At 38.8% G+C, this 13965-nt stretch overlaps 1 protein-coding gene across 2 annotated transcripts in view; it reads right to left on the bottom strand.

Moving 5' to 3' along the window:
- Positions 1–13965, bottom strand: part of PCNX2 (pecanex 2) — a 154662-nt gene that overhangs the window by 74579 nt on the left and 66118 nt on the right. For both annotated transcript variants that reach the window (XM_038130803.1, XM_038130805.1), the window contains 3 exons: positions 8305–8397; positions 7664–7814; positions 3365–3506 (listed from right to left, as the gene is read on the bottom strand). In XM_038130803.1, coding sequence (XP_037986731.1) covers positions 3365–3506; positions 7664–7814; positions 8305–8397 — 386 coding nt within the window. The remainder of the gene's footprint in view (positions 1–3364; positions 3507–7663; positions 7815–8304; positions 8398–13965) is intronic.

Genomic DNA, 13965 nt, shown 5'->3' with positions numbered 1-13965 from the left:
GCTATGCATATCTAAATCTACATATCTTATTTATTAAAAGGATACAGAAGTAATACCAGAAATCATCACATTTATTTTTACCTATGTGAAATTTTGTATGTTTCCCCTACCATTATGACACATTTGTAAGTTGTAAAAAAGAACAAACTCTGTAGTAAAAAGAGTAGTACTGACTACTAAAACCCAAGAATCCAGACCAGACATTTTTATATCCTTCTTACAATAAAATTTCAGTCCAGGAAGTATCTTGGCACTTTCATTAATACATTACTGTAATTTGAAAAAAAAAAACAAAACTTAAACTCAATTTTTTTTTTTATTACAAGAAATTTCACCTGATGACAGAATTTATAATTTTACTTGTAACTTCATTATGTGCTGCCAAAATTCTGGATAGAATTAAACATAGATGTGAAGTGTTTGAAATTCTTACCACAGTTCTTGATCAGAAAGTTGACTATTCTATGTAGTAGTTCATCAGATCAAAAGAACTTGTGTTGCACCTATGTCTTCCAAAATGTGGGGACTTCAATGTATGATGAGTGAGAAAGTAGGCCAGGTATTTGCAAAATGCATGGAAGATTCTCCTTCATCCTGCTGCTAGCCAGAATACCTGCTGCCATGACTGACACTTAGCAGGCTGGAAAGCTCTCAACAGGTTTTCACCATCCTAGCAAGACTCCTAGTTTCCAGGTTGATTTTATTTTATGTGGCATTTATTAATTTTTGTGTATCTCCCGTAATGCAGGTGCAACTTTATTTTGAGAGCTGGTCATTCTAAAGGATCAGCAGGGCATTGCTGTTGGAATGAAACACCAAGCTGCCCTTATTTTCCACCTTGTCAAAGCTGTTCTTTTCAATTTGCCTCACATTTCTGAATGGAAAATCTAATGACTAAGCTGAATAGATTCTGAAGCCAACAGAAGCCATCCCAGTGTATTCTATATGAATCAGTTGTGTATTTCATTTATCAGAAAGAAGAAAATTCTTGCAACATGGAGAAATTTTCACATGGAAACTTATAGATTATAGAGCAAAAGGAAGACTTTTTTTGCCACTGTGCCTGTTACCATGATGAAACTTTCACCAAAGAATGACACTTTACAAAATAACTCTTTCAGAGGCAACAGAAAATAATTTGCTCATTATTCTTTCTTTTTTAAAAATACTGCCACACAAGGTGCTTTTCCCAGGGCCTTAACTCCTGGGAAAGATGTAAGGGAGTGTGAGAAGGGGGGTGATTTCCAGCGGCTCTTTGGCAGGTAGCAGGGGCAGGCACTGTCAGCATGGGTCCTATTAATAACCAGCACACCAGGGTCTGGAAAGCTCAATCAAACTCCTGACTATAAAGGAGCTGTTCTGCCTCCTCAAGAAACAAACTGCTGCAGTCCTTTAAATCACAAAGCAACGTGAAGCTTCTTTAAAAGATAAATTCAATTTGAGGAAAATTCCGACATCAAACCCCACAAAATGTACCACCTCAGACACTTTCAGACACAGAGTGTAGAGTGGGAGAGTGTCTTCCCTTCCCTACAGCATGATGTGGTCTGATCCTTGGGTGGCCAATAACTAAGGAATGTTCCAGCAACAGAAAACAGATATTTATGCATTAAAACCCTCAGTAACACTGTATATGGAAGTAGCATGGAGAATCCAGGATGCCTTGTGGGTTTACAGAGTTCAGAAAGAGGTGGGATCTGAAGCTGAATGCTTTGCACGTGGCATTTGGATGGCAGCTGTAGGGAGAATGTATTAAAGAGGAGAGCCAGAGGAAAAGGCATACTGGGAGTTTCATGGATAGACCAGAGTTACAAGGAAAAGGAGAGAGCAGGTTTTACACAGGTGATCACACAGACACAAGGGGGATGGGGAAGGAAAAGACTGCTGAGGTATTCCCCCACAGGCCAAACAATCAGAGGCAGACAAATGTAATTACTTTCTTTAATCTGAAGACTTCTGGGGGTCTGACTCATTTCTTCTGAACACTTGAGGGAGGTGATACTTTAAAGTGCAATCTAGCTTGGAGGAATGACTATGTAAAAATAGCACCTTCCTAACCCTACATATTTGCTCCGTGCATGTATTCAGTCACGTCTGCTAGCTAGTAACAAATGGCATTCTGACTACTTTTAATTCTCCCAGCCTTGCAGAACTAAATAGAGGGATGAGTGTGGACTCAGTGTCACCCTAGACAATACACCTGAACTCTTGAAGCACCTTGGCTGTAGCATCTACCAAGTGCCTGGGGGAAAAAAGGTCAGTGGGGAACTACAGGGGTTATCAATGAGTGACTGGTGAGAGTCTCTCTGCAAAAGAATTTGTCCAGGAGAAATATGCAGAAAATTTCACCAATGCTCTAGTCCAAGTTTCAAACTAAAGGGGCTGCCTAAAAGCAGGGGCTGCTTTTTCCTCATAGTTGTGTAGTCCCTAACCTTGTGTTGCTCCTCAAGAGATAGAAATAATTAAATCAACACACAATTTTTACATCAAAGTTCTTTTATCTAATATTTGAAATTAAGAATCTGCATTATTACGGATATTGTGGAACTCTCTCCCTCCTCCCAGCAGTTTTTCTTGCTACTGGAACATTCCAAGGCTGTGCCTTTGTTTTATCATCTGCATCACTGTCATTCTGATAAAAAGACTGCAGAAACTCTGCTCACTGGGGATACTGCAGTCACCAAGCCTGCTGAATATCTGCAGCAGGCAAGTCACTGACTAAAATAAAACCATAAAAGGATGTCTGCAAGGATCATACTGTGAGACCATGGCTCAGCACCACCAGTTCTGCTTAATATCTAAGATATCAGACTTTGTCAAAACCTGTACCACCACCTTTTTCAAACCACACTTAATGCAGGACTACCCACCTTTCTACACTGTTTAATATTTCATTCAGCCTTAAAAGACTTGTGTGGTGAAGCTTCTGATAACTCCTTTGGGAGACTACAGCATAGTGTTAAAAATCCTCAGTTAGGAAATGTTTCCTGATATCCAGGCTAGATTTCTCATTTTCATCTGATTAATTCTAGTTACCCCACTGAGTTTATGCCCATCAAACACCTGCAGCCTGATATAGTGTGTCTAGCTTTTAATTGACATTTAGACCTTCCATATATATCTATATATAGCTCTTTAATCTTTTAATTTCATTCTCTCTCAGTGGAGACACATTTTAGTGTGCTAAGGTAGTTTAGCATTTTTCTTGCAGCAAAGCCAATGATTATTGTATTTTGAGCTAAAATGCATGAAAGCAAACTGTGACAAGATTATAGGCTTATTTAAAAACAAATTCAATTTTTCAGTCTTCAGTCTAAAACCAAATATTCTACTAATCGCATGCTTTGAGTTATAATCTACTTACTGTGTACCAAGCTTCTTGTATTTACTAATTGAGAAAGCATCAATGGTGAGTGCATTCAGTATTATGGCTGGGTATAAAATGTATTTCTCAAAGCACTGTAGCCACACATAAAGCCTTTCAAACCACATCAAATGAGCAGCATCTGAAATGGAAATTCAGATAACAGATTGTGTCGTCAAATCATCAGCATTTTTTGCACTGGAGTACCATAGAAGACACGAGTTAGCTCACATTAATAAATATAGTCAACCAACTAATTTATGAAACAATGGAATTCATAATTCTTTGGCAATAGAGAAATAGTTCTGTTCTCTGAGTTTAGGAAGTATCTGTTTTGCTGCTTATAATTGCACTCCTGAGACACATTCAGAAACAATAAGAGATAGTACAGGCTAGGTGGTAGTTTTTACATCATCCAATTATTTAGTCAGTATATTAAATAGTACTCTCAGTGGATGTAATGACCTCAGAGAAGCTTTCTCCAGCTCTGGCACTGACCTGCTGAATCACCTAGGAAACCTCATTTGAACTCTGTGCCTCTACTTCCCCATCTTATAGTAGCAAAACACTGTTCTTTAGAATGTAAATTAGCATTGACCTCACTAATAAATGAAACACCCCTTGAGATCTAAAGACTGAAGAAATATCAGGAGCTAGAAACTGTCATAGATGTTCCCCAAAACATTTAACAGACACTGTAAGAAGTATCTGCCAGGATCACATATCACATCATTCCTCTCTAAGGAACAACTTTTTTTTTTTTTTTCTGCAGTAGACTTTTCTAACAATACCACAGTGCTTAATATGAGTATTAAACAAGAACCCACTGCTCCATGCGATTCAGCTGCTATGAGAACTTAGGTGAACTGAGTGCAGAAACCCTTGTGCACAGACAAAAACAATGCCTTTTCCCTCAAAGCTCAGCTAGACAGCATTATTGGAAAAACAGTAAACACAAAAAGGCAGAACTTGATATTAACTCAGAAATAAAAATGCCAGCTACTGAATCTCCAATAATCATCCCTGCAAAATGAAAACAACTATATGCAGACACCCCTCTCTTCCATACACACCTTTTCAATGACAGACAAAGAAGACATGCTGAATCAATGGATTTCTATGTTCTACAGGCACAGTTGCATATTGCATAGGCTAAGAGAAAGATCTAAACCCAATCTTTCTAAATTAGGTTGAAGTCATGTTTTGCCAGTACCTTAAGCTAAGACAATGCTCCTGCAAAAATCCCCCTTCAGAAAATATAATTAACTTCTGTTTCTTGTTATAACATAAAAATATTTCCTCTTCATTACCTAAAGGCCACCTCCTAAAAATTCATACACACAGCAAAATGTCCATTTTGGAACCTAGTTTTTCTTCCCCATTCCTTTCTCCTTCTCCTGAGCTCCAGAACTTCAGCCATGTCCAAAGCTGAGCTCTGTGTAAGAGCTCAGGCTTCAGTAAAGACATAAGCATAGCACACAAACCAAACAGAAGGTAGATGCAGGAGCAGAGAGAGGTCTGTTCAGACAGTGGAGACAGAAAAACAAGCTCACGTTCAGAAGGGGCCCCAGAGAAAAGACGTGGATGATTTGAAAATGGCTTACACAAACCTGTGGGGTATAAAAGCAGTAGTGGGGAGGAAGGAAAAGAAAAATTAGCCTAGTAAATCAGGGTTTCTTTCTCATTTAGTCCTGCACTAATTTCCACACATCTATATACCATAAGCTCATACATCTTGACCTAAGCCTTTCATCCTGCAGCCAGCCAAGACAATGACAAGTAATAACTGAGTTATCTCACAGGGGCAGCACAAGAACTGGTCTGATAATTGCTATTCTATGGAACACCTTAAAGTTCAAGGAGCCCATCCAAAGTCTATGCAACAAAGCCAGGAAGAAACTTGTGCAATTGTCACTGCCAGTTGTTTGTCTAATTGCAAGCAGTCATTTGTCCTTCAATAGCACTCCTCTTGCAAAAAAAAAAGAAAAGATTAAAATTAAAATCTATGCAGTAAAAACTCCTCATAGACATCTTATTTTGTGTACTTTTCCTTTCATTGTCCGCATCTGACAGCTATGGGGTACTACTGTCCTTTTTAAGTTTCTCTTTCTATACAAAGAGGGAACATTTTAAAGTTTAGTTCCTACATTTTTATTACAGGACAAAAGATAGAAGACAGCCCGTCAGACATATCTATCAAAGGGATTACCTTTTCCACAGTCTGTCTCATCTCAGACGTGATAAAAAACTTTTGCAGCAGCCTGAGGGACTGAAATATATATATAGATATATATATATATAATTTTTTTTTACTCTTGTTTTCTAACACAGAACATCAACGACATTGCAATAATACTTAGACCCCAAAGTACAGGAATGTGCCATATATAAATGAGGACTGCAAAAGAAGCAAAAAAAGCCTTTTCCCCACAGTAGGCAGCATGAGAAATGCAGCTGGATCTCAAAACTGAAGGTAACCCATCTGTGGAAATCAGTGCAGCAGGTCTCTACCTTTTCAACTGCTGAGTCACTGCATTTAGGAAAATAATGTTATTTGACAAATGAAGACAGACTTAATCAGAACAAGGTAAAGAAATCCCGCAGTGGTCTTTTATGATTAAGTGCTGAAACAAACAGTGCAAGTTGGGTAATTATAAGAATTACTGGTTATCAGGGACAGGAAGTTCCAGACACTGTTTTCAGCTGGGCATGGTGCTTAATAATATTTATATTTCTATTATACCTTCCTTGGCATATTGCAGTAAAAGTTAAAAGGCAACCTTCAATCAAGTCCCTTGGGTACTTTTTTCATAACCAACCCTTGTTTGGAAAGTAATTGTTTTGAAAGATTTTTTTTTTCAAATAAAAAAGATTTAAATCCTCAATGTATGGTTTTCCACAGAGTGATCTGAACTTTTTTGTGGTCTAGTTGAAGAACAGACTAAAGCCGCTCAACAGACTGTTCTGCAAATGCTGTCTTCAAACACTTCAGGAACATATACTGAGAATTATTAAGGCGTGGGATCCATCAAGAAATGACAAGCAAGCTTTTGGCTGGTAGCAAAGGCAAAAAGAGAGCTGAGGTGGAAGGGGGAAGCTTTACTTCTCAAAGCACACTGCCTGCTTCAGAAATAACTTTATCAAAACAGGAGATCAGATCTCCACATACTAAAATATTGACTGTTACTCACATGCATCAAGACACCTTCCGCTGAAGCCAGCAGACATCAGCAAGAACAAATCTTAAAGAAAATTTAAGTTCTTTTCAATTGTAATGTTTCTCTAAAAGTGTTCCAGTTGAAATTAGAGCATTTAAATTGCACTACATTTGCTGATATGTCAGAAAGTAGAAAAAAATCTGCCTCAATTTCATCAATCTTTTAAGTTTTTAAATTATGTAGAATGCCAATGTATTAGGCATGAACTATACCATGTCAAGCAACCCAGCAAGTAACAGTGCTGTAATGTAAAACAAAAGGCAGATGAGACAGTGGCTCATGAAAGATCACGCAGGGGCCATGAAATGATTAAGGATCGGAACATTCAACATATGAGGAGAAACAGAGAGCTGGGATTGCTTAACTTTGAGAAGAAAAAGCATTGGGGGCATCTTATGAATGCCTGATTGGCAGGATTTTGGGGGTATAAATACTTAATGGGGGAAAGGAAAGTTGATGGAGCTACTCTGTTCTCAGTAGTGGCCAGAGACAGGAGAAAAGAAATGGGCACAAACTGAAAATCCATTTCCAGAAAAAAGTAGTACCAAAACAAATAAACCACCAAAACCCACACAAACAACAACAACAACAACAAAAGAAAAAAAAAAGAAGCAGGAAAAAACAAAACAAAACAAAAACCAAAACCAAATCACTGAAATCCACCCAAATACTGCAGTTTCAGGCAACCTTTCTTATGTAAGGATGACTGAATGCTATGTCCAGAAATTTTTTATAGTCTCTACACGTGAAAATATTAAAAACTGAACACAGCCATGAGCAACCTGCTCTAGCTGACCCTGCTCTGAGCAGGGGCAACAGACTAGACAATCTCTAGACATGTCTGCCTGGCCTCAGCCCATCTGGGCAGTGGCCTCTGAAGACAACTCCTACAGGTTCACAGATCTGCTGGGGGTGCAGTGGAAAAATTAAAATCATCAGATATGTGTGCTACTCAAAAGTGAAAGGATAATTTATTCTCCCAGCTCTGTTACTTCTGGATTTGTTTTATTTTTTTGTTCTTCAAACCAAGGCAAGCTGGAAGTCATTGCATCCACTGTTTAGAAAAGACTGACGTACAAACCTCTCACTTCCCGCTGCTGGTGCTCTTTGCTTTTGAGTATGGGGTGGGAGATCCACAGCCAGGGGTGATGCTTGCGGAGCTGAGGAAGGATGTAATGTGTTACAAATCCCACTGTCCACGCCAAGGCAAACAGCACAATGCTGAGAAATGGCTGGGCCAAAGCAGAACAAAGGAAACACAGTTATAATTCACATACAACATATATATCTATTTTAAACATTTTTTAACAGTTTTCCTAATTGTATTTTTCTGCAATTGATTTTTATTCTTGTGTTCAAATTCTTGACACTATGTGAATACGGATTTTGACATAGGTGTTTTGCACACGCAATCAGCCAATTTTTTCCTCCTGAAAACTGGAGGAAAAAAGGCAAAATGTCAGCTTTATTCATTCTGTCCTCTGGGTTCCATATCATAAGAGCTGTTTAAGGAAAGAGATGTCAAACAAGTAATACTGAAATTAATACAAATATCCAGAAAATAACTGCTTTGGAGATGTAACAGTGTTATCATGACCAGTAAATGCATTTTCACTAACTTCTCTTCCCACAGCATCTATTCTTTCCAGTTAAAGCACCCTGTGGTTTTGCATAAGAGATATAATACCTTAGGGGGAAGGAAAAAAAAAGATAGATACACACCCTTAGTGACAGAAACACAGTACTGGCACTGACAGCAAATGACAGAACAGCAGCTGCTGTGCAGACAATGAGATCCGATTTCAAGATTTCTTTCTGTGAAAATAATTATTTTACACACAATTAGTAAGGCAGCACTATTTTAACCAAAGTAATTACTCTGTTCTCAATTACTTACACTCTGCATTGCAATAAGGCTAATCGGCATTCCCTAATACAAACGTATTTTCTCCACTCTGGGAAATTCTCTCTCCACACTCCAGGTCTGTTGAAGTAATCACATTTAAATTCTTCATGCCTAATTTTGAATTATATTTTTAAATAACAAAAATAAATAATATTGGAGAAATGAAAGCAATACATTTTAATACTGAATCTGATTCTGCTGGAGGAACACAACTCTTTTCCATTATGACCTTCTTATTTTTGGGAATCAAAATTCTGGTTCCATTTCCTGTTTTCAAGAACTAATATTTCTTATTCCCTTTCTCTTGCACTACTGAAAAAAGTCATGCTTTTCTGTAATGTCTTCTAAGACACAACATTAATAATATATTATGTTCCAAAGTGACATGTCCCATTCCCTGACTTTCTTTATTGGAAGTCAAATTACAGCAAGATTTTGTGGATTTTAGACAAGGCTTTTTTCCAGTGTCATTGAGTGATTATGAAAGGACACATCTGCCTTTATGTAAAGATCTGTAACTGTGGTAGGAGTAACTTTGTTTCTAAAGATTGGAAATATCACTGTCTTTACAGCACGTTTTTCTTGCGATTAAAATGTCATTCTCAGTAAACAAATAAACAAGATAGCTTGTGATCTGTGCGGTCTTCTGAATTGTACTTTAGAGGTCACCCAAATGCTTTTGTGAGTAAATGAAAATCTTGTCTTAGATTTATGAGAAGGGCATTTAGGTTCAGCACTCAATTCTGCTGCTAAGTTACCAAATGAGAAACTATTTGTAGCTCTTGGTTTAGAAGCTGACTTATGCTTTAATTCAAAGATACCTAGAAACAACATGTGAAAAGCAACACTTTTGTTAGAACCAGAGGTTCATCTGATTTCCTGGTGGTGCTATCTAGGTAAGCTTAATGAAGCTCATCAGAGAAAAAGAAAGAAAACTAAAATAATGATGGTAGGGCAAACCTACGAATAAAGGAGATAAAAAAGAAAGCAAGCAGAACAAGCAAAGAACAGAAGGGCTGCGAATTACCAGGGAAGCTGGGAGCAACCTCTATATTTAGGCTGCCTATCACTCCCTGTTATGAAAGATGCTTCTCAGTAAAAGGTCACCTGCATCAGCACTTCCACTTACTGCAGCAGCCCTTTGAAATGCAGCAGGACTAAAAAGCCTTCAGGCCCTTAAAGTACTTTTGCTTTGTTCCAGGAAACTCCAAGACGGCTTAGCTGAAATCTCAAGCAACCACCATGGTCTTTGCCCTTCCCAGGCTGCTCAGGAGTATGTACATGTCTCCAGAAGAGTGGTGCTCCCTCCACTCTGAGAGCCATCCTTCTCCGCACAGCCTTGTACTCTGCACGGGCTACATGTGCTGCAAAGGTGTGGAGCAGAGTCAGATCTTTGGAAATCCTCCCGGCCATCTTTTCAAAGCACAGCCCTGCTAGCCTTACTCCTTGGCTGTCGCATTCAAGAGAAGAACCACAACATGAGGGAGCTCACAGGATAAACCTTCTCTTCCCTGACTAAACCTTGCCTCCCCGCCTGTCCCCACTGGTCTTCTTCTCTGTTCAGTTCTCTCACTAGCAAGTAGCAGTACTGAAAGAACACAGTCTAATAAAAATGAATAACTGAATTATTACCAATCTATGTAATGGAAATTATTTTTTTGACCTTTCCAGATATTTTTAAAGCTGTTGCAAACAAAATCTATGTAAAACAGCAGTATCTGAGAAAATTAAGCCGAGTCAAATTTAGATGGCACTATTTCAGCCCTTTTGTGAATACACAGCATGAAAAGTCTTGATCAAGTATCATTTTCTGCACAGCTGAATTCAACTACTCACTAATCTAAAACAAGCTTCTAAGAACAACAAACACACTCCAATCACATTCACAAGCTCTTCTGTACAACCCAAAAGGCTTACTATTAAAATGGCTGATTTCTCTCACAATCAGATGGCTGAAGAAGCTGACACTTGAAAAACCACGTAAAATATTAAGAATTTAGATGTAAAATCAGCAGAGGTAATAACAATGCACATTTTGGGGAGAGGTGGCACCCTAACTTTCCATTCCGGGCCAGATCACCAAAGAGAATCTTTTTAAACATTACATTCAGAAGAGAACATATTACACAAATCATATTGCACAGGACTTGTATTTCCTATCTTTCCTTTTGCAATTGTCCTTTCAACAGTGCTCTCATCACTTCTGACAATCCTATACAGAAAAAGACCTATGTTCTTAAGGAAATTATTATTATTCAGATATTCAACCCCAAATTTTACAATTGCTTTCCATTTCTGGCAATATTGAACGTGTTTAAAGTATCATACATGCCCTGGCTAGTCCTTCTGTCCTTGCACTCAAGTGTTTCACAATGTAAATATACTGCACAGAGTGTGGCACAATGGTCCATACAGCAGCTCCCTCCTGATATGGCCAAAGCTTTCAAGTTTCTCACAAAATTCAGGCTTTTTTCCCTCTAAAACAAAGCTGGGCAGTGGTTGCTTTTGCTCCGTGTCACTGCACAGAGGACAGGAAATGGCAGTGATCCCTCTGGCTGAGGGACTCACAGCTACTCTCCAGGAGAAAACCTACCTGCTGGGGGTGAATCTGTGACTCCAGGCCTTACTGCAGAAGACAGCTAGATCCTGAAAAACTGTGTGCCTATCCTGGACCCAACTGTCTAAAGTAGGATTTTGGATATCATTCCCAAGGCCAGGAACTTATAAGCTGAGTACTGAATAGCTCTATAGCATGATGCTTGAGACCTTCACTGCAATTGGTCCAAAAATATAAAGTTAAGTTCTATTCACAGTGCAAATCTCTCCAGTGAGAGACAATCGCTATTATAGTTTGGGCTGAAAGCCATTCTACACTCTCCATTTTACACTCAAGGGGAAAAAAAAAAAGTAACCCCAAACCAACATTGCTACCTTTGATGCCTGGGGGATTTCACAAGCAGAATATATTAGAGTGGCACTTTTTTTTTTTTAAATCATTATCACAAAATCATAGAATTGCTTATGCAGAAAAGATCTTTAAAATCATTAAGTCCAACCATTATTTTCAATTAGATTTTTGGAGCTTTGTACGAATCCTTTTATTAGCTATCTAAATGTTTGGAAGGAACCCTGAGTTTGAATGTAACACATTATCACCCTCAGGCCACTGCTTAATCTAGTAATCAGCCATGTGGATGCCTACAGAAATTAATTATAATGGTAGGAAGCTCCTTTCTCAAAGTTGAATGGTCAATTATCAATCACAGCTGCTTCATAATTCAGGCTTCCAAAGCTGGCAATTCTTACACAGCTATTCGAGGAAAGGAGAAGGGTAGAAGTCATGTAATCAAACATTAGAGATGCTGTATTTATTACTCCTAACATCAATGCAAAGCCATCCAGAAAATAACACATTAATTTTCAATATTAACCTTGTTTGCTTTTAGCTGCTTGAGAAGGTGATTTGGTTCTGTATGCCTCTGGCTTCCTGATTAAAATGGGTCTTATTTAAATGGTGTTTTGTAGCCCACATGTCACCAAGGCAAGGCTGGCTTGGGTTGCATCCTGCCATCTCTTGCCACTGACAGGGGTTAGGAATACTCTCCTTGCAGGGAAGCACTTCAAAAAAAAAGAGCTGCCATCACGAAATCTCTTCCGAATACTGATACATTGTTTCACCCAGCTGCTGAACAGTTTGAAGATCCCCTTACAAAACTTCTGGAAATTATTTTAAATTGGCTTTGAAGAGTCAGCTGAGTCCTACATCCTAAACATGACTGCTATTGCTGAAGGAAGTCAGCAGGGACTATGGCTTGATTGTGCTCCTTGAATTCAATGCACGTGCATTTTCTCCTGCCTCAGTTCTTCCCTACTTGCCCTATTAGCACTACATTGGTGAGATAGCAGTGGGACTCTCCTTGGTGTTTAGCTGAGACAGAGGTACCAGATAACACAGGGGTTAGACAAAGAGCCCACATTAATCAGAAAATGCCCTCTCTTTCTTCAGCTGATTTCTTCCAAATTAGCACTGCTAATTGACATCCTAAGCAAACGCTTTGACTTACAATTTTTATACAGATTAACGGAAGCCCAGACAGAGAAAAAAAAAAAAAATTAAGGCAAAGAACTAGCAAGCTCCAGTGACACTGAAGGAAAGCAGCCTCTGCCTCATAGCAGCAGCAGCATGGAGTATCAAATGTACAGAGCAGAGAAGTGCCAATTCCCAAATCCAGGTATTTCCTGGAGAGCAAAGGTGCCAGGAAGCCCACCTAATTAATCCTAAAAGTGTCACAAAATGAAAAAGTGTGACAGGAATGAAACATTGTGAAGAGAAGAACTGAAGTCCTGTGTCTGGCAAATCCCAGTGCAGTTATCACGATACTTCTGCACCTTCCACCCCATTGGCTCAAGGGCCCAAGTGCAGCTGTGCAGTGTTAGTTTAAGACAGCAGATCCCTGTCCATATCACTGATATAAAAATTGTTAAGAGTCTGCAGAATTACTTCATTTTGAAATTACAGCCAGGATCATAGATGCAGATTTTTTTCCACTATTTTTGGTTTTTATTTTCAATATTTTAAAGCCTTGCTCAAGGTTTCCCTCTGCACGGTGAAATAAAACCAGTTAAGTGGACAGCTGCAGTAACTGCTTCAGCCCCCGGGCTGGGCTCCATCTGCAGAACAGATGACATCAGACTGTATTCCTCCAAGAAAGGCACTATCAGCAAAAGACAGAACTACAGGAGCATGAGAAGCTTTCCATTACATCTGCCATACAGTCCCCGTGTACAAGAATGGAATGTCAATTAACCACAGCAATAACCTACACACCACAAATACCACAGAATACAGCAAAATTCTAACAAAAATACTTCATTTCTTTTACTCTGTTTCCATTTGCACACTCATATTCCAGTATCAACTGTTGCAAACAATTTAATTAGCAAGAAACTGTAGCTCAATACAAGCAACAAGAAATAGCCATATCACTTATGTAGGTCCTGTTAGAGAAAGCAGTTTAACATAACATTATACATGGCAAAAATGACAATCTAAGCAGCAGCTTAGACAAGTAGAAAACATTGTTAGTGTGGGATCAATGCATATGCTGAATGTAGGCTGTGTAATACCTTATAAAATGCCTAAGAAATGATTAAAGAGATACATGAGAGATGTGTTCCTCTGAAGGGATGTCTGGATTCCAGTAGGAACTATGGACTCCCAGGTCATGTCTAAGGGTCAAAAAACACACTCTATCTTCCAGAGACTCTGATTGCTCCTGGATTTCAGAGAGCAGTCAGAAGTTTAGGAATAGCTGCCTAGGTTGCAAATGCTCAGATGTGCAGGCACTGGGGATGTGGTCAGGAGAAAGAGCTGTCTGACAGCCAAAAAGCAGGACAGCTCACATGACTAATAAATGTCAAACACCCCTTAGCATTTCTGGAAACTTGATGATGTTCCCACATGAACTCCTTAGAAG

This window comes from Motacilla alba, chromosome 3 (genome assembly GCF_015832195.1).
Source record: "Motacilla alba alba isolate MOTALB_02 chromosome 3, Motacilla_alba_V1.0_pri, whole genome shotgun sequence".
Taxonomy (NCBI): domain Eukaryota; kingdom Metazoa; phylum Chordata; class Aves; order Passeriformes; family Motacillidae; genus Motacilla; species Motacilla alba.
The sequence above is the reverse complement of the archived record's forward strand: the minus strand, read 5'-3'. Positions and strand labels throughout refer to the sequence as shown.